General features: G+C 39.4%; 1 protein-coding gene across 2 annotated transcripts in view; it reads left to right on the top strand.

Annotated features, from left to right (window-relative positions):
• Positions 1-1,802: 1,802 nt before the first annotated feature.
• Positions 1,803-22,870, top strand: part of LOC108703229 — a 56,914-nt gene continuing 35,846 nt past the window's right edge. Inside the window, exons 1-18 of one of the 2 annotated variants that reach the window (XM_018239310.2) lie at positions 1,803-1,858; positions 2,929-2,966; positions 4,519-4,540; positions 4,626-4,653; positions 5,110-5,170; positions 5,880-6,035; positions 7,107-7,303; positions 8,825-8,919; positions 9,120-9,235; positions 10,033-10,188; positions 13,401-13,606; positions 13,858-13,952; positions 14,371-14,486; positions 14,635-14,796; positions 15,010-15,215; positions 16,480-16,574; positions 19,247-19,362; positions 20,026-20,181. In XM_018239310.2, the coding sequence (XP_018094799.1) occupies positions 1,822-1,858; positions 2,929-2,966; positions 4,519-4,540; positions 4,626-4,653; positions 5,110-5,170; positions 5,880-6,035; positions 7,107-7,303; positions 8,825-8,919; positions 9,120-9,235; positions 10,033-10,188; positions 13,401-13,606; positions 13,858-13,952; positions 14,371-14,486; positions 14,635-14,796; positions 15,010-15,215; positions 16,480-16,574; positions 19,247-19,362; positions 20,026-20,181 (2,058 nt within the window). In that variant the 5' untranslated portion in view covers positions 1,803-1,821. The remainder of the gene's footprint in view (positions 1,859-2,928; positions 2,967-4,518; positions 4,541-4,625; positions 4,654-5,109; positions 5,171-5,879; positions 6,036-7,106; positions 7,304-8,824; positions 8,920-9,119; positions 9,236-10,032; positions 10,189-13,400; positions 13,607-13,857; positions 13,953-14,370; positions 14,487-14,634; positions 14,797-15,009; positions 15,216-16,479; positions 16,575-19,246; positions 19,363-20,025; positions 20,182-22,870) is intronic. The other variant, XM_018239311.2, reaches the window with a different exon arrangement.

A 22,870-nucleotide genomic window follows, 5' to 3' on the forward strand; every position in this document is an offset into this window, starting at 1 on the left:
GTTATCCAGTTCAAGTCAAGTTCAGAATTACATAAAGACTGTTTCCCGTAGACTCCATTTTATCCAAATAATCCAAATTTTAAAAATGATTTCCTTTTTCTCTGTAATAATAAAACAGTAGTTTGTACTTGATCCCAATTAAGATTGGAAGCAAAACCAGTCTATTGGGTTTATTTAATGTTTATATGACTTTCTAGTAGACTTAAGGTATGAAGACCCAAATTACGGAAATATCTATTATCCGGAAAATCCCAGGTTACGAGCATTCTGGATAACAGGTCCCATACCTGTATCCCCAATGCAAATTTTTTAAATTTTTACTTGTAGGAGGCAATGCGTAATATTTGCTCAGCATTTCCACAATCATTTTTTGGATGTGTCGGTGCCTGATCTACTAGATATTGGTTGTATGGTCAGGCATAACATTTAATGATTGCAACTGATTGGAGCGAAACTCATTGGATCCTTTTTTTAATTCTTCAAAAAATGACATTTTTAATACACATAATTACTACATGGCAGCACAGAAACCAGTGCAATTAGCATCAGAATTGAATAATCAGCAAACCTGTAGCATCAGCTTATATTACAGCCAGGGAAGCTCATTTTCTGCTGGATAATTAGTGACGAGCCCTAAGCTTAGCTTCTCAACAGCCAATCAGAGCCCACTGAGCATGTGAGTGTCACAGACACTTTCCAAGATGGTGACCCCCTGTGACAAGTTTGAAGTCCTGGATCATTGCTGCTATTGGGAAGATGAAAATTTAGGCTGGTGCAATAAGTATTTAAAATAAGACATTTTTAGCTATATTCAGTTTTAGGGTTTAGTTCTCCTTTAAGTTCCAAAATATGGGAATACCATTCTTTAATGAGACCTATAAAATATTTTTTATGATTCACTGTAATAATAAGACAACACCATGTACTTAATGGTATCGAAGCTGAATAAATCATTGTTGATGTCCAAACAAAGCCAGTAGCATTTTTATAATGTTTAAATGTTTATTAGTAGCCTTAAGCCAGTGGTTCCTAACTTTGGGGATAGTTCAACTGGGGTGGTATCTGAAGGCTATTTAGAGTGAGAATTGAGGAGACTGTCTGTTTGCTCTCCTACATATACCAGAAGGTCCATCTTGATGGTCAGTTAGGGTAAGATTTGGGGTGACTATGTTCTCCTAGAACAGTGGTTCCCAATCAGTAGCTTAACATGTTGCTCACCAACCCCTTGGATGTTGCTCCCAGTGGACACAAAGCACTCTAGGCTTGGGAGCAATTTTTGGTGGTATAAAAACCAGGTGTACTTCCAAACAGAGTCTCCTACAGGCTGACAGTCCACATAGGGGCTACCAAAATCAATCACAGCCCATAGTTGGCACTTTTTGCATATTTGTGTTGCTCTCCAACTTTTTTTAATTTGAATGTGGCTCATAGGTAAACAAAAGGTTCAGAATCCCTACCCTAGAATCATTTGTAGAGATACTATTTTCCTATGTATGTGTTCATTTTGCGAGCGAAGGGGAGCCATGACCAAAGGTTGGTGATCTAAATGACAGAAATACCATTTAATCGAAAACCCCTAGTTCCATAAAACAGATGTCATACCTACTATTGGGTCCCACTTGTACATACATCCGTCTCTGCTGTAGGTTTTCTTTGGGAAAACAGACTTTTTCTTTGTCTGGAAGTAAAAACAAGGGAGTCATTTGGGATAAAACATACATCTGACCAGAGCTTTTTATCATGATGCAGAACGTTGCATGCGAATGTGCCATAAATCAGATTCTTTTGTTTTGTACACAGGTTGGTTGTCCTGACCTCAATATGGGGGTTCCGCTAAGAAGTGCCCTGCTTCTGACAAGTAAGTGCAAACCCATGGAGTACAGTATATTTAGTTACATGCAGACAGCATTACAAGAGAAGGCAAAACCACTGTTGCATTTCTAACATACCTAAAAAAAATCTTTGTTTGGATCCAACTGGAGGCCTCATACTTTTAGTCTGCATTTTTGTGGTGGGGAATTAGAGTTCTGGTCTACTGTTATAATTTATATGTCCTCTCTCTGCCATTATCATTTCCCATCTCCAACCACGTTGGTATGCAGAAAATATATTTCTGATCTGGAGATTCTGGATTTTCTCCCATTCTGAGAGCCATGTCTGCCTGGCTATTGGTTCCAGTCAACAGTCCCAGCAGGCCCAGATTTGAGGAGAGGCCACCAAGGCCCAGGCCTAGGGCAGCAGGATTTTAGGGGGATGCATGCTGCCCAACCACACCCACATTGGTTCAAAAACACTGGGGATGAGCATGAGAGATTCTCTGTGTGCCCAATCCCCATTGCTCTGGTCTCGATTTTGAAAATTTGCACAAATGAAAGGGAGGGAACGGCAGCTGGCCTAGGGGCGCTCTAAAATGTAAATCCTGCCCCTGAATGTAAATCCGGCCCTGAGTCCCAGTAAAACAATACACCAAAAGGGGACTGAATAGGGGTCACATTGGCATTTACAGGTGTTTTGGTTCTGGTTGTGAATAACAACAAAATGTAGGCTTAATACTTAATGGTTTATACAGAAGAGCAATTCTTCACATTCCTAAGATGCTTTTTTTCCCAGGGGTGTCTTTGGACACTTTGAGAGCTGCGTATTATAACAGCCTGAACATGGTGTCAAATCACCCCAAATTACCCCCATATACTTACATTGTAATAACATGTACAACACCACACTTCTAGCCAACTGACAAGCATTAATCATGCACCTTTGGCATTGAGTTCTCACCTTTAACCTTAAAAAGTAATATTCTGGAATAAAACAATCCCATTTTTTGGCTCATATGAGACATTCATTTTTAAGTCCCTCTAAGTTCCTTTTTGAACAGAAGTGATATGATTTCAAGTGTAACCGATATGATGTTTCCTTTGTTGCATTCAGGCCTTCTGGTGACTGTGTCTGTCGCTGCCAACAACATTGTAAGTGTTAAAACTTCCCTGTCTGAAAGTATTTGCTTTTTTTTTTCATATGTAATATTCAATGGCCACAAGCCAAGTATGTGTTTTGTGACAGAGGATGATAAGTTAAGGGACTAAGGGGTGTAAAAGAATTTTGCTTCCCCCACCCCCCAAGAATGCTGCTTCAATTGCTCCTAAACTGGAGACATCCAGGCAGATAAAGTCACTCAATAGAGGGAAATTATCAACCAATATGGGCAATACCCGCTGAAGTTTATGAGGTCAATGATCTTATCTGATCATTAGGCTAATGGGGTACTTACTCCCCCACATTATCTAGTCATTTGGATGACTGACATCTGAACTTGCCCTGGGCATGTAAACAAAATGTGGCTTTATTCTATATTCCACTGGGCACGGAGTACTGGCACATAATGCAGTTATCTGATCAGTTGGTGCTGCTATGGGTCACTACTCTCAAATTCACCAGATTTGATTAATAACAACCTCTATTTTTGTTAACGAGAGACAGATATACATTCTATGTAAGATTTGGAGCCCATTTACTTAGTTCGAGTGAAGGAATAGAGGAAAAATAGTTTGAATTTCGAATGGTCGAATATGGCTACTTCAACCATCGAATGGGCTACTTCGACCTTCGACTACGACCTTCGACTTCGAATCGATCGATTCAAACTAAAAATCGTTCGACTATTTGACCATTCGATAGTCGAAGTACTATCTCTTTAAAAATTTCTTCGACCCCCTAGTTCGCCACCCAAACCTACCGAGGCCAATGTTAGTCTATGGGGAAGGTCCCCATAGGCTTCCTAACAATTTCCTTCGATTCAAAGGATTTAATCGTTCAATCGAACGATTATTCCTTCGATCAGGAAATTGTTAGGAAGCCTATGGGGACCTTCCCCATAGACTAACATTGGCCTCGGTAGGTTTGGGTGGCGAACTAGGGGGTCGAAGAAATTTTTAAAGAGACAGTACTTCGATCGTAGGAATAGCGCAAAATCCTTCGTTAATTAACCCCCGATATTCGACCCTAGGTAAATGTGCCCCTTAATGTAAGATTACCCAGTCTATCACAATACAGGACTATATTTATCCATGGACTCTGTACAATATACTATATATTGTTTGGGTAATCCACCATCTTTAACCCAACATTTTGGCTTGAACCAATGAGCCAATGTTGACGATGAGTCAATATCGCTCAAAAGCTCCCAGCATCAATATATGCAGTACCTCCATACCTATATACCTGTAGCATTATGTAATAAAAGGCGTAAAGTTTGCCCAAGTCCAGTAACCCATAACAACCTATTTTTTTTTTCAAAAAGTTTTTCAAGTTTTCAAGCAGCTGACCCGTAAATGGTACCTGCTGAATGATGCAAAGTTTGTTTCCGGGCCTAGTAACCCATAGCAACCAGTTCCACCTACTCCATACATGTATTATGTTGAAAACTGGCCCTGTCCTAAATGCTTCTCTATCATTATGATTACATGGTTTTTGTCCTTCTGCCTGAAAATGATGCTAATGTCTTCTTGGTTTTCTCCACAGTGTCCCCCCTACTCTTTTAATGGTAGGTTCCTAATTTGTCTATTTTGTAGGTTTTGGTGTAAAATAAACAATGTTTCCCTAACCATTCTTTTATTTGTTTTTCACAGAAACAGTGTTGTGTGCCAACGCAAACAGGTGAGGCCCCAGTTGTGCTTATTCCTGATTCTGCTATGTCAGTCCAGATTTTCAAGATAAGGCCTATGGGAGGTGATAAAGAGCCAGTCAGGGACAGTAGCATCATAGACGAGGTTTAGGCTAGTGGCACACAACTGCACAAAATGGCTCTCCTAACTATACATTCAGGCAGCCATAGACTTTCGCATTAACTAACTGTCACAGACCCACCACTTACACTGAAAATACACAGTGCTTCCGATTCCTATAAACAGAACTGAATAAACGGTTGTCTAAAGATTTGGAGACATGGCTGTCTTGTTCCACCCGTGGCTAAACTGATCAAATGTTTCCCAGTGCATCTGTGCACATGAGAAATTAAATTAAAGACAAATCTGTATTGCGTTCTCTTCGGTTCTAAGTCAACTAGGTATTCATGCCAATGACTTATCTTTAATACCTTCCTTCTTTTCATAGCACAATTACAAACATCGCAGACGCTTGTGAATGGACGTTCGAAGAATATGCCTGCACACCAGTGAGTATGCCACTTAAAGGAGAACTAAACCCTAAAAATAAATGTGGCTAAAAAAGACATATTTTATATAGTGAACTAATTGCATGAGGCTAAAGTGTCAGCTTGTCAATAGCAGCAATGATCCAGGACTTCAAACTTGTCACAGGGGGTCACCATCTTGGAAAGTGTCTGTGACACTCACATGCTCAGTGGGCTCTGATTGGCTGTTGAGAAGCTAAGCTTAGGGCTCGTCACTAATTATCCAGCAGAAAATGAGCTTCCCTGGCTGTAATATAAGCTGATGCTACAGGTTTGCTGATTATTAAATTCTGATGCTAATTGCACTGGTTTCTGTGCTGCCATGTAGTAATTATGTGTATTAATTACTAATCAGCCTTATATTGTGACATTTCTATTCCATGTGTACTGTATATTGTGAGTGGGTCCCTAAGCTCAGTAAGTGACAGCAGCACAGAGCATGTGCAGTGAATCAGCAGAAAAGAAGATGGGGAGCTACTGGGGCATCTTCGGAGACACAGATCTTTACTGCTAAAGGGCTGTGGTTGTCTTCGGCTGGTACAGAAACCCAAAACATAATGTACAACATTTCTAGCTACTTCTTTAGCTAAGCATTAGTTCTCCTTTAAGCCTACTAACTATGCCTTGAGTTTAAAATCCATAAGAGCTATATGTACTGATAATTTTGGTTTTTCTCTCTCTTTCTCTCTAGGAGGCCAATTTAGATGAATTTACCTCGGATCTGCTGCTGAATTTAACTGCCTGTCCCAGCAGCGTAATGAGCAATGATAGTCTGTATTCCATCTTGTTTTTCTCAAAGTTGAACAGTAGCAACGCAGACATTATGCTCTCCAACCTAACTGGGCAGGTGTGTATAACTAGTCCAAAGACTAGACATGACAAACCATAAATTCCATAAATCATGGAAGTCCGTCTGTATTTTCTAGTTCTTATTAACTATAGTTCTAAACATCCCCAAACCTTTACTTCATGGTGGGACATGTTCTACAAACATCTCAAGCTTTGCATCTCTTGTCTAAATAATATTGCTATTTCTAGATGGTTTCTAACTGTTCTAAGCACATAATCATCCCTAGTCTGGAGCTTATGAGCTTCCATGTTTCCCTCAGTCATCCTACCTGTTGCCCTTTGTTTCCATCTTATGTATGGGGCACTACATAGATCCAGGCTGATCCAAGTGCATCAGATGTGGCTGAGATATCCCTTCCTAGAGTTATTGTCTACATGGTTGTATTTCAGAAGAAAAGGTCCTGCAAATGAACTGCTAGACAACTCATTTGAGTAGAAAGCATGACTTGATACAATAACAAAGCAAATATCTGTACACGCAAAGCATTTGACGGATTTAGGCAAATACTTTTTATTGTCTAAATCTATTTTGACCAGAGCTAAGTCAAATGTGTTTGTTCTCATATTCCACTTTTTCTGGTTGGTTAACTTTTTTAACCAAAACACAAAAAGGGCATGTCAGAAAAACATAATTATGACTTTAGTGAGTCAACATATTTTCCCCTAAGTCAAAGCAGTCATGCCATTGTTCTGCCTTCTGTCTGTCATTCCGTTTTTTTATTATGGTATTCATAAGCACTAAATAGATAGATGTGTCGATACAGTCTAAATGCATAGAACGGACAGTGTCGGGAAAATTCTGATTCCCTAAAGCAGAATGACGTCACAAGATGTTCCTTTGCTGGGGAAATTCATTTTCATCCAACGGTAGCCAGTCATCTGTAAGGACCACCAGGTGGTGCTGTTTCTTACATTCACTATATAGCAGTGTAAAAACTGCTAACAACTTGAAAAACAGAAAACAATGTTAATTGCAAACGTGCTTTTTTTTTTATATTTGTTGGTTTAGAGGGTTTATGTTTCCTCCTACAACAAAAAACAGTGACCTTTCTTATTTTCATTTGATCAGTTTCAGAATGTGAGCAAAGAATGGAAGAATTTCTTCTTGGCAGGGATCTGGCCCAGTATTTTGCAGAAAGTAAACAGCAGCAACCCTGCTCCTCAGTTGATCCCAATACATGTTGGACCATTCCTGCCTTACCTTAGTGCGTCAATGATGCAGTGCCTGGTGGACAAGAAAGCACCATGTGAAAACATTCAGGAATTGTAAGTATCCACTGAAGGGTAACACCCTCTAAAAAGGCTTGAGTGTTCTCTAAACAGAGTACTTCACTTGTCCCCCAAACCCATTCCCATACTATAATTTCATTTGCTGTAGGTCACAGGGTATAGTCACACTCATTGTTTTATATATAATATATATATATATATATATATATATATATATATAATACACAAAAACCATGAATATCTTGTACATTATATCCTTATAATACACAAAAGCCATGAATATCCTGTAAATTATATCCTTATAAACGGTGAGTTCTGATGTCATCAGTTATAAACGGTGAGTTCTGATGTCATTTCTGTCACATGACTCACTGAAATTTGTGTATTATAATAAATAAAGTACCTCCAGTTGTAAAATATAAGGATATTAGAAGTTACCTTGGAGTTCCATGACTTGTATAAAAACACTCGGCCTTCGGCCTCTTGTTTTTATATGGTCATGAAACTCCTCGGTAACTTCTAATATCCTTATATTGTACAAGAGGGGGTACTTTATTCACTATATAAATATCCACACCCATTCTGTGACATGAGATCGCAAGTTGACTAAATAGCAACATACTAATTTCCCACTCAGTCTTATATATATAATTAGAGGCTAGGGCTTGATGCCTTGGTTCTACCTATCCTAGGCTTAAATGTCTACTCTCCACTTGTCTGACCAGGACAACCTTGTGTCTATGCTAGGGATGCACCAAATTCACTATTTGGGATTCGGCCAAATCCTTTGTGAAAGATTTTGCCTAATACTGAACAGAATCAGAATCCTAATTTGCATATGCAAACTAGGGGCAGGAAAGGAAAACGTAGAAAAGATTTTTTACTTCCTTGTTTTATGATGAAAAGTCGTGTGATTTCCCTCCAGACCCTAATTGTATATGCAAATTAGGATTAGGATTTGGTGCCGAATCCTGTCTGAATCCCCAACCGAATCCTGGATTCGGTGCATCCCTAGTCTATGCTATAGCTAGTCTGCTCATTCTTGTTCATTCTACAGTAAGAATATGAGCTACTAGCACCAGATATCAGCCATCTTGGTATTATCAAATATAGGGCAATTACTAAGCAATTTAGCCCAGAATTAATAGCAGGTGCAAGAAACCATCATCAGGACAGACAAAGACCAGATTAGTTTAATGCATCTCATCGACAATGTATAAGCAAAGAACAAGAAACCGGGTACTGTAGATAATGGACAGCTATTTCATATCCTCTTGCACCTGGAGAATATTGGTAAACTTTTTTTTAGTGGCCTTTAAAACAATATCTGAGTGATGTTGCTGGACTACAGCCCCCAGCAAGCTTTAATGCTTGGGTAATTGTACTCAAGTAATATTTGGGTAACCCAAGAGACAATAATGCTAATGGTTACTTCCTGGAGCAAATCAAGTGTTCCTTTTTAATGATGGTCTCCAATAAAAATACTGTTCACTTCAAAAGATGTTAAGGTTTGTCAGTTAATCTGGGCAAGGTCAAAATCCTTTCTTCTTCTTTAAGGGTGCAGGGTATTGGTATTGAAGACCCCGGTATGACTATCACCAATGGGAAAGAGCTGTTTCCAGTCCTCAAGTCATTGCTACAGAATTCTTCAGGTATGTTCGTCCTTCCTGCAGCACATCATGAATTTAATAGGATCCAGCCCTAAAACACTTGGATCTGAAATGTCAGTAATTAGCTTAATAAACAAAATGACTTAATATCCTATATATATTGATAACGGGTGAGTGCAGAGGACATCTAGTCTTTAGCAGTTGGACATTTCCCATCTCTCGCTCTTTCTTTCTCTTCCCAGGTAATGCCTGCTCAAACAACGTCAACTCCAGCAACTGGCTGGCAAAATACTTTGGGAAATTTGCTCAGTTTGCGGACTACAAAGACTTTATTGACCTTAACCCTAACTTCAATGCTGTAAGTAGCAAATTGAATAGTCTCTAAAATAAGGGGGTAGAAATGAACCAAGAACGGTGATATCAATAATAACTGATGTGATTGACAAGCAGATAACAATGGTTGTAGGCAAAATCATGAAGAGTCCAATACACAATCAGGTATATATTAAATTAAAACTGCAGTGGCTGCTTCTTCCGAACAACAAGTGGTAATTGTTACTGCTATCAAGCCAGGCAAAAATAAAAACGGGAAGCAACATATTGGTGTATCAGTTGATACTAGTTCCAAGATTCTCTAGGACAGAAAAAAAGGAAAATACATTTTCACCCCAAAACTTACCACAACCAACCTTCTAGTAGGGCTTTCAAGTAATTCAAGGAGAGTAAATGGGCATTCTTCTTAATTTTCACCCTAACTGGCCTGCAGACAGAGCCTCCCCTGCTACTACTACAACCTGCCCAAGGGGTGGCTTGGAAACCGCTGCTCTAACTGATCCAAGAATGCTTAAGACTGAGCCCTAGAATATAGATCTGTGGTTGGTTCCACGCCTTTTATCTGGTTGGTTCTATAAGATCGAGGCAAAGTCATCTCATCTAGTAGAGTGGCTTAGCACAAGGGAACATACCCAGAGGGATATGTAGAAGCGTCTGGCACGACACTGTCTTTCAGCAAACCGGCAACTTTTTCTGCATAAATGAAACCCACTTTATCAAGTGCCTTTTCTGACCTTTCCTATTTAATCTACTGATATAAAAAAAACTTCCCTGCTTTCCAAATCCCTCATTGATTGCTTGTGTGTGTTTTCTGCTTTGCAGTTGGATGTATTGCCGAGCCTGACAGTGCCACAAATAGTGAACTTCTGTCTGCAGCCAAATGCAGTGAACAACTCTAATGCCGCTGGCCAGATAATGGGAATACTGAATAGTTCTGCCGATGTCCAAAACTTCCTGACCAACCTCAATTTAGCTGCGGTAAGTTATACTGCAATACATTATTATTGTGCTACATGAATACAGTACCAACAAATTACACAGCTGTATCTTTTCATGGGTGTTGCTGTTCAGCCTATGCCAACGACAGAAATACAACAACATTTTATGACTGTGCCTTTATATAGCCATGATACAGCTAAACACTTCTAATACTTCTAATATCCTTATCATTTACAGTAGGGGGTACATTATCCCTTATAATACATGAGTGATACTCAGAGATCCCTGTATAACTCAGCCTGCAGCCTTGTGCCTTTATATGGTCACAGAACAACCCCTCAGTGACTTCTAATATCCTTATCATTTACAGTAGGGGGTACATTATCCCTTATAATACATGAGTGATACTCAGAGTTCCCTGTATAACTCAGCCTGCAGACTTGTGCCTTTATATGGTCACACAACCCCTCAGTGACTTCTAATATCCTTATCATTTACAGTAGGGGGTACATTATACCTTATAATACATGAGTGATACTCAGAGATCCCTGTATAACTCAGCCTGCAGTCTTGTGTCTTTATATGGTCACAGAACAACCCTTCAGTGACTTCTAATATCCTTATCATTTACAGTAGGGGGTACATTATCCCTTATAATACATGAGTGATACTCAGAGTTCCCTGTATAACTCAGCCTGTAGCCTTGTGCCTTTATATGGTCACAGAACAACCCCTCAGTGACTTCTAATATCCTTATCATTTACAGTAGGGGGTACATTATCACTTATAATACATGAGTGATACTCAGAGTTCTCTGTATAACTCAGCCTGCAGCCTTGTGCCTTTATATGGTCACAGAACAACCCCTCAGTGACTTCTAATATCCTTATCATTTACAGTAGGGGGTACATTATCACTTATAATACATGAGTGATACTCAGAGTTCCCTGTATAACTCAGCCTGCAGCCTTGTGCCTTTATATGGTCACAGAACCCCTCAGTGACTTCTAATATCCTTATCATTTACAGTAGGGGGTACATTATCCCTTATAATACATGAGTGATACTCAGAGTTCCCTGTATAACTCAGCCTGTAGCCTTGTGTCTTTATATGGTCACAGAACAACCCCTCAGTGACTTCTAATATCCTTATCATTTACAGTAGGGGGCACATTATCCCTTATAATACATGAGTGATACTCAGAGTTCCCTGTATAACTCAGCCTGCAGCCTTGTGCCTTTATATGGTCACAGAACCCCTCAGTGACTTCTAATATCCTTATCATTTACAGTAGGGGGTACATTATCCCTTATAATACATGAGTGATACTCAGAGTTCCCTGTATAACTCAGCCTGCGGCCTTGTGCCTTTATATGGTCACAGAACAACCCCTCATTGACTTCTAATATCCTTATAGTTCACAATAGAGGGATACATAAAAACACATTTCAAAACAGAAAATCTAAATGGTAGTAATATGAGTAGTCTTAGATTTGTTCAACTTTCATCTGTCTTCACTATAGATGTTACAGTTACAGATTCAGTCAACTCAATGGGTGCCTGCCTTTGAGTGTTTGGAAAGCTCCCCCTAAGCAAAGCTCACAAATATAGAAAGAATGAAGCATTTGTCCAGTAAATCTTAGCAGCAAAACACTCTGTACAGATCTGCAAAAGCCGCACCTTTCTGTGCTATTCTAATAAAATACCTGGTCTCAAGGTGACGCAAATAGAACTGACCTCTTTGTATTGCTACTTGACAGAAAGTATTTAGTATTTAGTTAAAGGACTTACCCAAAAGCTTTCACCCACTTACTTTTGAAGCTTAATATGTGGGAGTGTACAGTCTGTACATATCTTTGTCCATTCCCATAGTACCCAACACACAAAAAAAGGGAGAAAAGTTCAGTTACTAATATGGTCGAGGCTTAGAACAGGCGGCTATAGAGCTTGGAGAGGGCTCAGTCCTTGGGTGCTCGGTAGACTTCGCAAAAGGAAGAGGTTCACCTTTTGTATATTACTAATGGAAATATTAAGAGGTGACATATTATTTTCTTTGATTTATTTTTGTCCTTTTACCAAGGTGTGCTGTTTAATATTTGTCTAAGATGACAATTTCTCGCAAGCTGTCCCCACACTTCCATATTATTTCCCTTTGACCTCTGTTGTGTTATAATCCACCCCCCAACAAAAATCCAGCAGATAAAAGGCCTAGTGCCCAATAAACCCTGGTTTAAAAAAAAAACAGACAGACCAGCAAAATGGAATTGTACAGAACCAAAGCTCATAGAATATACAGAGCTCCATTAAATAATGTCAGCAGTGGACCCAAGGTCAAACTGACCAGTCAGAGCACCAGAAGTTCTCCCAGTAGGCCCCAGTCTGGGTAAATTCCCATTAGCTCTTTCTTAGTTCCACCTACGGTTGCCAACCAGCCGGTATTTTACCGGCCTAGCCGGTAAAACACCTGCCAGGGCCGGGGCCGGTATTACAAATTTACCGGCAATGTAGCATCCGGTAATTTGTAATACCATTTACAAAATCCCCTGCCCGCTGATGAAAACTTACATTTTCGTCGGCTTTGGGCGGTGGCCCCGCCCCTTTTGTGATGCTACTCCCTCATGACCCCGCCCCTATTGTGACGCTACTCCCTCTGGCTGCGCCCCTTTTGTGGCACCCCTCATCGGCTCCGCTCCTTTTGCGTCACGCCCCGCCCCTTTCTTTTCCACCCCCCAACCATGGCCGGTAATTTTTTTTTTTAAAAAGATGGCAACCCTAGTTCCACCATAACCCTGTATAACCTTTACCACTTGACATTGCCTCCATTTAACTGTTGTAAGAGCAGGACCTCAATTTCAGTTTTGCTGGTGGGTCCTGGGAGGCAGAGAAGGTTATGTAATAAAAGGTATTAAGTTTTAAGGTACGGTAAGAAAAGCAAACACCGTATTGATTGCTTTTACTGCTACTGGGCAAACTTTTTTTACTTGGCTTTTATTACGGATCATATGGGGGATCAGTATTAATCTGAGCAGCCCACGTCCCTATGCAGATGAATCCACACATTTTTTGGTCCAATTTTCAGAACTAAAATAGAAACTGCTTGGAAGGGACACCTACAATGTAGAATTAAGCATTTGAGGTTCTGTGAACTCTTAGAACATTTATATGCTTACCTTTTTACCATACTTTCAGAAGCTCAGGCATAATTGCCAAGATGATCCATAAAAGTTCTTTCTTTTTTTTTTCCCTGCAGAACAATATGAGCTCCATCCCACGTCCTCTAGCACAGGGTCTGATCAACAAAACTTTCCAGGTTTTGATTCCAAGCCTCTCTCCCTCCAACAGCTCTGATTGGGCAGGGCTATTCCAAGATAACCTGAAGTTTGTTCTTCCTGAAATCACAACAGACCAACTTAAGTTCTTACCCTCAAACTTCTCTTGTGACTCCTTCCAAGTTGTGTAAGTGAAATCATAAACTCAAAGTCCAACCTCAGCCATAAATGTAGATAAGACTATGGTGCTCCATCTTCGTTCTCTCGTGTCAAGAGAGTTTTCCAAATCTCAATTCTTCTGTGTATTTGTTCTGTAGACCCTTGCCTTCAAATCTCCATTGGTTTTAATGCAACCCGTTAAGGAGACCCAAAGGTGTACTGGGATTTTATTTACTGTAAATCTACATTTCCCAATTTTTCACTTTCTATTTCTACCAGAATGAAAGCAATGGACTCCTCATCCAACCAACTGAAAAATGTAAAACCGGAGGATGTTTACAAAGCCGTCATTCAACCTTATCTTAAAAACAATGGTAATTTCACAATTATAGTAAAGATCTCAGCTTACTACATTAGGTTACAGTTTGATAAGTTACCTGCTGAAGTGTCTAAAATTAAAGGCTGTCTTGAACTTTGTCCCCTCCAGTGGTTTAGACACATAACGTTGATTTATCTTAGCTGAATAGTTAGACCTCAGCCAAATCCGAATCCTGTAAATTGTGGTGGGATTTGGTCAAACAGTATCCTGGATAGTATCGCTAATGTGTCAAAAACAGCTGTTCTTAATTAGATCAGGGTCTTGGTGTATCTGAAATGTGTGTAAAAGAGATCATCTTTACCAAGGTCTGGGGAAAAGGGATAGATAACTTCTTCTCTGGAAGAGTCATCATATCAGACTGAAGGGCACAACAACAATGGTATCCTCATTCTATTTCTTTCATCTCCCATAAGGTTTATCCTGCTCACAGAATGTCAACACCAGCACCTGGGTCACGCAGAACCTTGGGAAATTCATGCAGTTTGCAGAGTACAAGGACTTGCTTGCCTTCAATGCTCATTTCAATGCAGTAAGTATTGGACCCCTTCATCTCTTCCTTATTTTCCATTTCTCTGTACAGTCCCTAAAAATGTACAAACTACATTGTGTAAATGTGACTGTTTATGTGGTTCCTCAATGAATTCCTTACTTACTGTTATATTTATTGTGCTTTGCAGCTGGACGTATTGTCTAGCCTGACAGTCCCCCAGGTGGTGAGCTTCAGCCTGGAGTCGAACGCTTCAAGCAACACTAATGCTGCGGGGCAAATTATGGCACTATTTCCAAACGCAGCAGATGTCCAAAACTTCTTGGTTACCCTCAACTCAGCAGCTGCTCTAGTAAGTCTCATGCCCCTGCTTCAGAGTCATTAAATTCAGGTCATCCATGTCATGAGATCAACTTATTCTTAGGGGCTTAATGTAAATTACTGGTTAGAAGTTTGTTGCAGTTCTGTGTTAAAAAATCAAACATCTGTTAATGGTGGAAAGAGGACCTGAACCCAACTCTGTGGCACATAAAAATCTACATTGTTCCATATTTTTTCTTTGCAGAAAAACATGAGCGCCATTCATGGCCCCCTAGCACTGGATCTCATCAACAAAACTTTACAGTTGTTGATTCCAAGCCTCTCGCCCTCCAACAGCTCTGGTTGGACAGGGCTCTTTCAAGATAAACTAAAGTTTATTCTGCCTGAAATCACAACAGACCAGCTCAAGCTCCTACCTCAGACCTTATCCTGTGACTCCTTCCAATCTGTGTAAGTGAAAATGTCTCTTTAATTCACCAGGTTAATCTCTACATGTGCCGTTATGATAAGTAACAAGAGTATCAGATGACAAACTTCATAACCTATATGTAAATGTATGCTTATAATTGATGTCCAGTGATGTCACTTGTGTCATCTGACTTTCTGAAACTATAAAATTACAAGAAATAATGTGGCTATTGATTTAAGATGTAGTGATACTATGAGTTGCCTTGAGATTTCCATAAATTAAAAGCATTCAACCAATGGCATCTTTATATGGTCAATATAATTGTCACTCTTATTTCTGTCACCTTAGGATTTCCATGAATTAAAAGCATTCAACCTGTGGCCTTTATGGCATCTTTATATGGTCAATATACTGTAATTGCCACTATTACTTCTGTTCAGGATTCATTGTGGGTGTGAGTTGGTGCAGATACTTTCACAACTAAAGATCTTAAATCTTCTTGGAGCTGCAGCTGCCTGATGCAACTTTAAATAACCACTCAACTGATATAGCCCTCAATACAAATTCAATCATCTCTCAATGAGATGAAGTTCTTAAAGATATGAAAGACGTAGGCTGGACCCCCCACTTTATTGTATAATTAGGAAAACCAGCATTTGATGATGAGGCCAAATGCGGAGCATCTAAGCTATCAGATCATAGTATTTCATGAACCCAAATGACTAATTACCACAAATATCTAAGAAGTAATAAAATCCCATACTAGTAAAAAAGAAAATTTTAGTCATTAAAAGCAAAAATTAGTAAAAGTAAATGCCTTTAAACTGCTGCAGAATTTAATGAAACCCAATACAAGAATCAAGCTGTTATTGTATACATTAAGGGGTTTATTTATCAAGGTCCGAATATCCGGACCAAAAAAAAAAAAAACTACGAATTTTTCTAGATTTATTAAAGTCAGTTAGTCTAAAAACTCTGAATCTGAAACCCTGGCATCTAAAAGCTCTCGAGGTCCTGTATAAGTCAATGGGGAAGGTCCCAGTGTCTGCGCTGATGTCCGTACCGATATACGATGATTTTGGGGTTTCTGCGCAAAAGACTCTGAAAACTGCGTATTTTTTGCGGAAAACTCCAAAGTTTGTCCGACCCTATTTTTTCGGTCTTTTTTCTTCATAAATAAGGTCCATTCAGGAATTCGGAGTTGCTCGGATTTCTCATTTAAAAATACTGAGATAAATTTGGACCTTAATAACTAACCCTCTAAATCTACATTTCTCCAATTGAAATGCTCTTTGTTTCTAACAGAATCAAAGCAATGGACACTGCCTTCAACCAACTGAAAAACGTGAAACAAGAGGATGTTTACAAAGTCGTCATTCAACCCTACCTCAAAAATAATGGTAACATTTAAATTGGGTCGAACAAAGACCAAAGCCCATCAAGTTCAATGGAGGATGAAATTTGTTGATTGGTGTTCAAAATTATAGATTTCAGGTTACACCATGAAAAAATGAATGAATGAAATTGTGTTAAACAGGAAACTACTTTTGCCTTAAAGGGCACCAATCATGACCAAAATCATTTACTAAGTAAATACACTATGTGAAAGTTCAAGAAATCCGATTTTTAAAACAGTTAGAATTGTTTTTATAATGGAAATGATCAGCTCACTATTCCTTCTGCAAGATCTCCCCTATCTCCCCTGCAGTTCTAGCTGAGGCAGCCATCTTGGATTTCACTGGCTCCTCCTACCTATATCTTCCCAGCCAACTGTAGCTCTGAAATCTCGCACATGCTCAGTTCAAATTCCTTGTTGCTTATCAACCCTTCTAAGCTATTTCCAAATCAGCCAAACCTGTGTGTTAGCTGCTGTACAGTAGTGCTGCCACCTGCTGGAAGTTACTGTGTGCCTTTCATTTGCATAATGACATCACCAGCAGGGGACAAGATAGGGAAATCTCCTGATACTTCTAGTGGAGGAGTTTACTTAAACAAGGCATTCTGGGTAGAATACTCAAAGCAGTGTTACAATCTGAGCATGCTCCTGAAATCTGCACATTAGAGTCTCTGTTAGAGTCTCAATATGGCCTCCCTCAGCGAAAGAACCCATTTGACAAAGTAAGGGATTTTTTTAAAACCTGCAGTTTTTTCAAAAAACTATATATGTAGTTTGATTAAACGTGTTTAGCTTGTACTGGTCAGATTGTTAATATGTGTTTGATTTTGGCTGTGATAGGTGCCCTTTAATATAACAACATCCAACTAATGAAAGATTACAAAAGCAATGAGGTCCCTGCACTGTAGAGCTTTAAGTTCAAGTGAGGATATCACTAAAACAGGAGAAGAACAAATTATACAGTGGCATAAAGCCATAGGTTCCAGGACTGAGTCATCTTGAAATTTTGTTTTAAAGAGACTGAGAGAAGGAATCAGGGGTGGAAACAAGTAAGGAGCAATTTTGAGGTGGGGGAAACGGTGGTGGTGTGATCAGGTGGAGGCATCTGAGAGGAACAGAGGAGCCAGAACTGTATCGCAGTGGTCCCCAACCAGTAGCTCGTGAGCAACATGTTACTCTCCAACCCCTTGGATGTTGCTCCCAGTGGCCTCAAAGCAAGTGCTTATTTTTGAATTCCAGGCTTGGAGGAAAGTTTTGGTTGTATAAAAACAAGTCTACTGCCAAACAGAGTCTCAATGTAGGCTGACAATCTACATAGGGGCTGCCAAATGGCCAATCACAGCCCTCATTTGGCAACCCAAGAATATTTTTCATGCTAGTGTTGCTCCCCAACTCCTTTTGCTTATGAATGTTGCTCACGGGTTCAAAAGGTTGGGGATCCCTGTGTATCGAGACACAGGAGAAGAGATGTAGTGTAGTGCAGAGGAATCCGAAAGACATGAGATGGTTTTTGTTGTTTATATATTCTTTGCTGAATAGGAAGCCATGGTAAGGATTTAAAAACTGGAGGAATCTGTAGTAGAAAGAAGTTGTAGGAATAATCAGGGTAGTATGAAGGCACGGATGAATGTAATGGCTGTTGCTTGCGAGAGAAAGGGACACATTTTTTCAATATTGTATAAAACAAAGTGACAGCTGTTGAACATGATCTTAAATGATCAAAAAAAGAAAAGGGTAAGTCAGAGCTTACCGCAACAAATGCAACAAAACTTCTATTTCTAGGAGTAGGGTACGTTTCCTTTTTTGAGTATTGAAGCTAAAATGGTACCGTGAACTAGATGTCCCATAGAAAACCATTTGTCCCACTGTCCTGGTGCATATCATTGAATGTTCCGATTTGTTTCAGCTAAACAGTGATATCAAATACTAAAAATAGCAGCAGCATTTGTCCAACCCCTATCTTCTGTGTATTTCCTAAAGTTAAAAAAAGATCAGGGGCATTGGGGCCTTAAAGGGGACCTGTCATAGAGACTAATAAAATTCCTTTTCAAATTAAACATGAATCCCAAATTGTTTTTGTTATTAAAACATATATCCCTGTTATAAACTTGTTTAAAAGTCTCAGCTGTCAATCATATATTGCCTGCCACTCCTCAATGCCTTAGTCATAGGGGCAGGGCAGGCAATTACTTTCACTTTCAATTCTACACTTCATAGATTTAATGTCACTTCCCACATTCCCCCTCCCTCCCAACCATCTGTGTAGCCAGTGAGTGCAGGGATATCAGCCCCCTCCATTCTGGCACATAAACATGGTTTTGGCATGATGCAAAGCTTGCCTTAATAAAAGTGTCTACAAAATGGCACCTGCCTGCTTGCTGTGATTGTGAATTCCAAGGCTATAACAAAACACGATTTAAATAGTTTTGATAGTTTAAGTGAGTTTATTTTGCTTGACTTACACCATAAAATAGAATTTGGAATAATTTCTTAAGGTGACAGGTCCCCTTTAAAAAAGTTTTTGGGGTGGGGATGAGAATTTTAATGTCATGGAGCTGTAAACATTTTCTTTCAAAAGGGGTTGCAGAGTCTACAATTTGCAATTTTTTGTAACATCCATATTGTATAGATCGTAATGGCATTCCCCTTTAACTTTCCTTTTTTGTCTCCCATTAGGATCAGCCTGCTCAAGGAATGTCAATAGCAGCACCTGGATCAAGGGGAACTTTGGCAAATATTCTCAATTTGCTGAATACAAGGACTTGGTTGCCTTTAATCCCAACTTTAATGGAGTAAGTATCCAATTCTACATCTGAAAATCCAGTCCAGTCAAAAATAACAAACATTATACCAATTGTTTTTTCTGAACAGAAATCTTCTGTTTGCACTTTTAGGGATTTAGTGCTGTGGTTTTCTATAAACGTGTTTCTGCTGCTTTCTTGTTCATTTATATTCTATTTTAAGAGAAGTTATGAATGTTAACCTACTGTCTACTGGTCAAAAACGTTGATGTTCATGGTCATCCATTTAAACTCAATACCGGAAAGAAAGCAGAATATTGAAAGCAGCACAGAGCATGTGCAGTAAATCAGCAGAAAAGAAAACGGGGAGCTACTAGGACATCTTTGGAGACACAGATCTTTACTGCTAAAGAAGCCCTAGAATATAGAACTGTGGTTGTTCCAAACATTTTATCTAGTTGGTTCTATAAGATTGAGGCAAAGTCATCTCATCTTGTAGAGTGGCTTAGCACAAGGGAACATACCCAGAGGGATTTGTAGAAGCATCTGGCACGACACTGTCTTTCAGCAAACTGGCAACTTTTTCAGCATAAATGAAACCCACTTTATCAAGTGCCTTTTCTGACCTTTCCTATTTAATCTACTGATATAAAAAAAACTTCCCTGCTTTCCAAATCCCTCATTGATTGCTTGTGTGTGTTTTCTGCTTTGCAGTTGGATGTATTGCCGAGCCTGACAGTGACACAAATAGTGAACTTCTGTCTGCAGCCAAATGCAGTGAACAACTCTAATGCCGCTGGCCAGATAATGGGAATACTGAATAGTTCTGCTGATGTCCAAAACTTCCTGACCAACCTCAATTTAGCTGCGGTAAGTTATACTGCTATATATTATTATTGTGCTACATTGATACAGTTCCAACAAATAACACAGCTGTATCTTTTCATGGGTGTTGCTGTTCAGCCTATGCCAACAACAGAAATACAACAACATTTTATGACTGTGCCTTTATATAGCCATGATACAGCTAAACACTTCTAATACTTCTAATATCCTTATCATTTACAGTAGGGGCACATTATGCATAATAATACATGGGTGATACTCAGAGTTCCCTGTATAACTCAGCCTGCAGCCTTGTGTCTTTATATGGTCACAGAACATCCCCTCAGTGACTTCTAATATCCTTATCATTTACAGTAGGGGGTACATTATCCCTTACAATACATGAGTGATACTCAGAGTTCCCTGTATAACTCAGCCTGCAGCCTTGTGTCTTTATATGGTCACAGAACAACCCCTCAGTGACTTCTAATATCCTTATCATTTACAGTAGGGGGTACATTATCCCTTACAATACATGAGTGATACTCAGAGTTCCCTGTATAACTCAGCCTGCAGCCTTGTGTCTTTATATGGTCACAGAACAACCCCTCAGTGACTTCTAATATCCTTATCATTTACAGTAGGGGGTACATTATCCCTTATAATACATGAGTGATACTCAGAGTTCCCTGTATAACTCAGCCTGTAGCCTTGTGTCTTTATATGGTCACAGAACAACCCCTCAGTGACTTCTAATATCCTTATCATTTACAGTAGGGGGTACATTATCCCTTATAATACATGAGTGATACTCAGAGTTCCCTGTATAACTCAGCCTGCAGCCTTGTGTCTTTATATGGTCAAGGAACAACCCCTCAGTGACTTCTAATATCCTTATCATTTACAGTAGGGGTACATTATCCCTTACAATACATGAGTGATACTCACTCAGAGTTCCCTGTATAACTCAGCCTGCAGCCTTGTGTCTTTATATGGTCACAGAACAACCCCTCAATTTGCTGAATTTGCAACAACCCCTCAATTTGCTGAATACAAGGACTTGGTTGCCTTTAATCCCAACTTTAATAGAGTAAGTATCCAATTCTACATCTGAAAATCCAGATATCCCAGAAGGGATAATGTACCCCCTACTGTAAATGATAAGGGGTACATTATCCCTTATAATACATGAGTGATACTCAGAGTTCCCTGTATAACTCAGCCTGCAGCCTTGTGCCTTTATATGGTCACAGAACAACCCCTCAGTGACATCTAATATCCTTATCATTTACAGTAGGGGGTACATTATCCCTTATAATACATGAGTGATACTCAAAGTTCCCTGTATAACTCAGCCAGCAGCCTTGTGCCTTTATATGGTCACAGAACCCCTCAGTGACTTCTAATATCCTTATCAATTAAAGTAGGGGGATACATAAAAACACATTTCAAAAAGGAAAATCTAAATGGTAGTAATATGAGTAGTCTTAGATTTGTTCAACTTTCATCTGTCTTCACTATAGATGTTACAGATTCAGTCAACTCAATGGGTGCCTGCCTTTGAGTGTTTGGAAAGCTCCCCCTAAGCAAAGCTCACAAATATAGAAAGAATGAAGCATTTGTCCAGTAAATCTTAGCAGCAAAACACACTGTACAGATCTGCAAAAGCCGCACCTTTCTGTGCTATTCTAATAAAATACCTGGTCTCAAGGTGACGCAAATAGAACTGACCTCTTTGTATTGCTACTTGACAGAAAGTATTTAGTATTTAGTTAAAGGACTTACCCAAAAGCTTTCACCCACTTACTTTTTGCCACAATGAAGCTTAAAATGTGGGAGTGTATAGTCTGTACATATCTTTGTCCATTCCCATAGTACCCAACACACAAAAAAGTTCAGTTACTAATATGGTCGAGGCTTAGAACAGGCAGTTATAGAGCTTGGAGAGGGCTCAGTCTTTGGGGGGCTCGTAAGACTTCACAAAAGGAATTGTTTCAACTTTTGTATATTACTGTTATTCTTTCATGTAACCAAAAGAGAGCGCACTGTTATTCTTTATATAACCAACAGAGGGTGCTGTGATATTGCAGTCACTGTTATTCTTTCATACAACCAACAGAGGGTGCTGTGTGATATTGCAGTCACTGTTATTCTTTCATATAACCAACAGATGGCACTGTTATTCTTTATATAACCAACAGAGGGTGCTGTGATATTGCAGTCACTGTTATTCTTTCATATAACCAACAGAGGACGCTGTTATTCTTTCATATAACCAACAGAGGGCGCTGTGTGATATTGCAGTCACTGTTATTCTTTCATATAACCAACAGAGGGCGCTGTGTGATATTGCAGTCACTGTTATTCTTTCATATAACCAACAGAGGGCACTGTTATTCTTTCATATAACCAACAGAGGGTGCTGTGATATTGCAGTCACTGTTATTCTTTCATATAACCAACAGAGGGCGCTGTGTGATATTGCAGTCACTGTTATTCTTTCATATAACCAACAGATGGCACTGTGTGATATTGCAGTCACTGTTATTCTTTCATATAACCAACAGAGGGCGCTGTGTGATATTGCAGTCACTGTTATTCTTTCATATAACCAACAGAGGGCGCACTGTTATTCTTTCATATAACCAACAGATAGCACTGTGTGATATTGCAGTCACTGTTATTCTTTCATATAACCAACAGAGGATGCTGTGTGATATTGCAGTCACTGTTA

Source organism: Xenopus laevis, chromosome 9_10S (assembly GCF_017654675.1).
Source record: "Xenopus laevis strain J_2021 chromosome 9_10S, Xenopus_laevis_v10.1, whole genome shotgun sequence".
Taxonomy (NCBI): Eukaryota; Metazoa; Chordata; class Amphibia; order Anura; family Pipidae; genus Xenopus; species Xenopus laevis.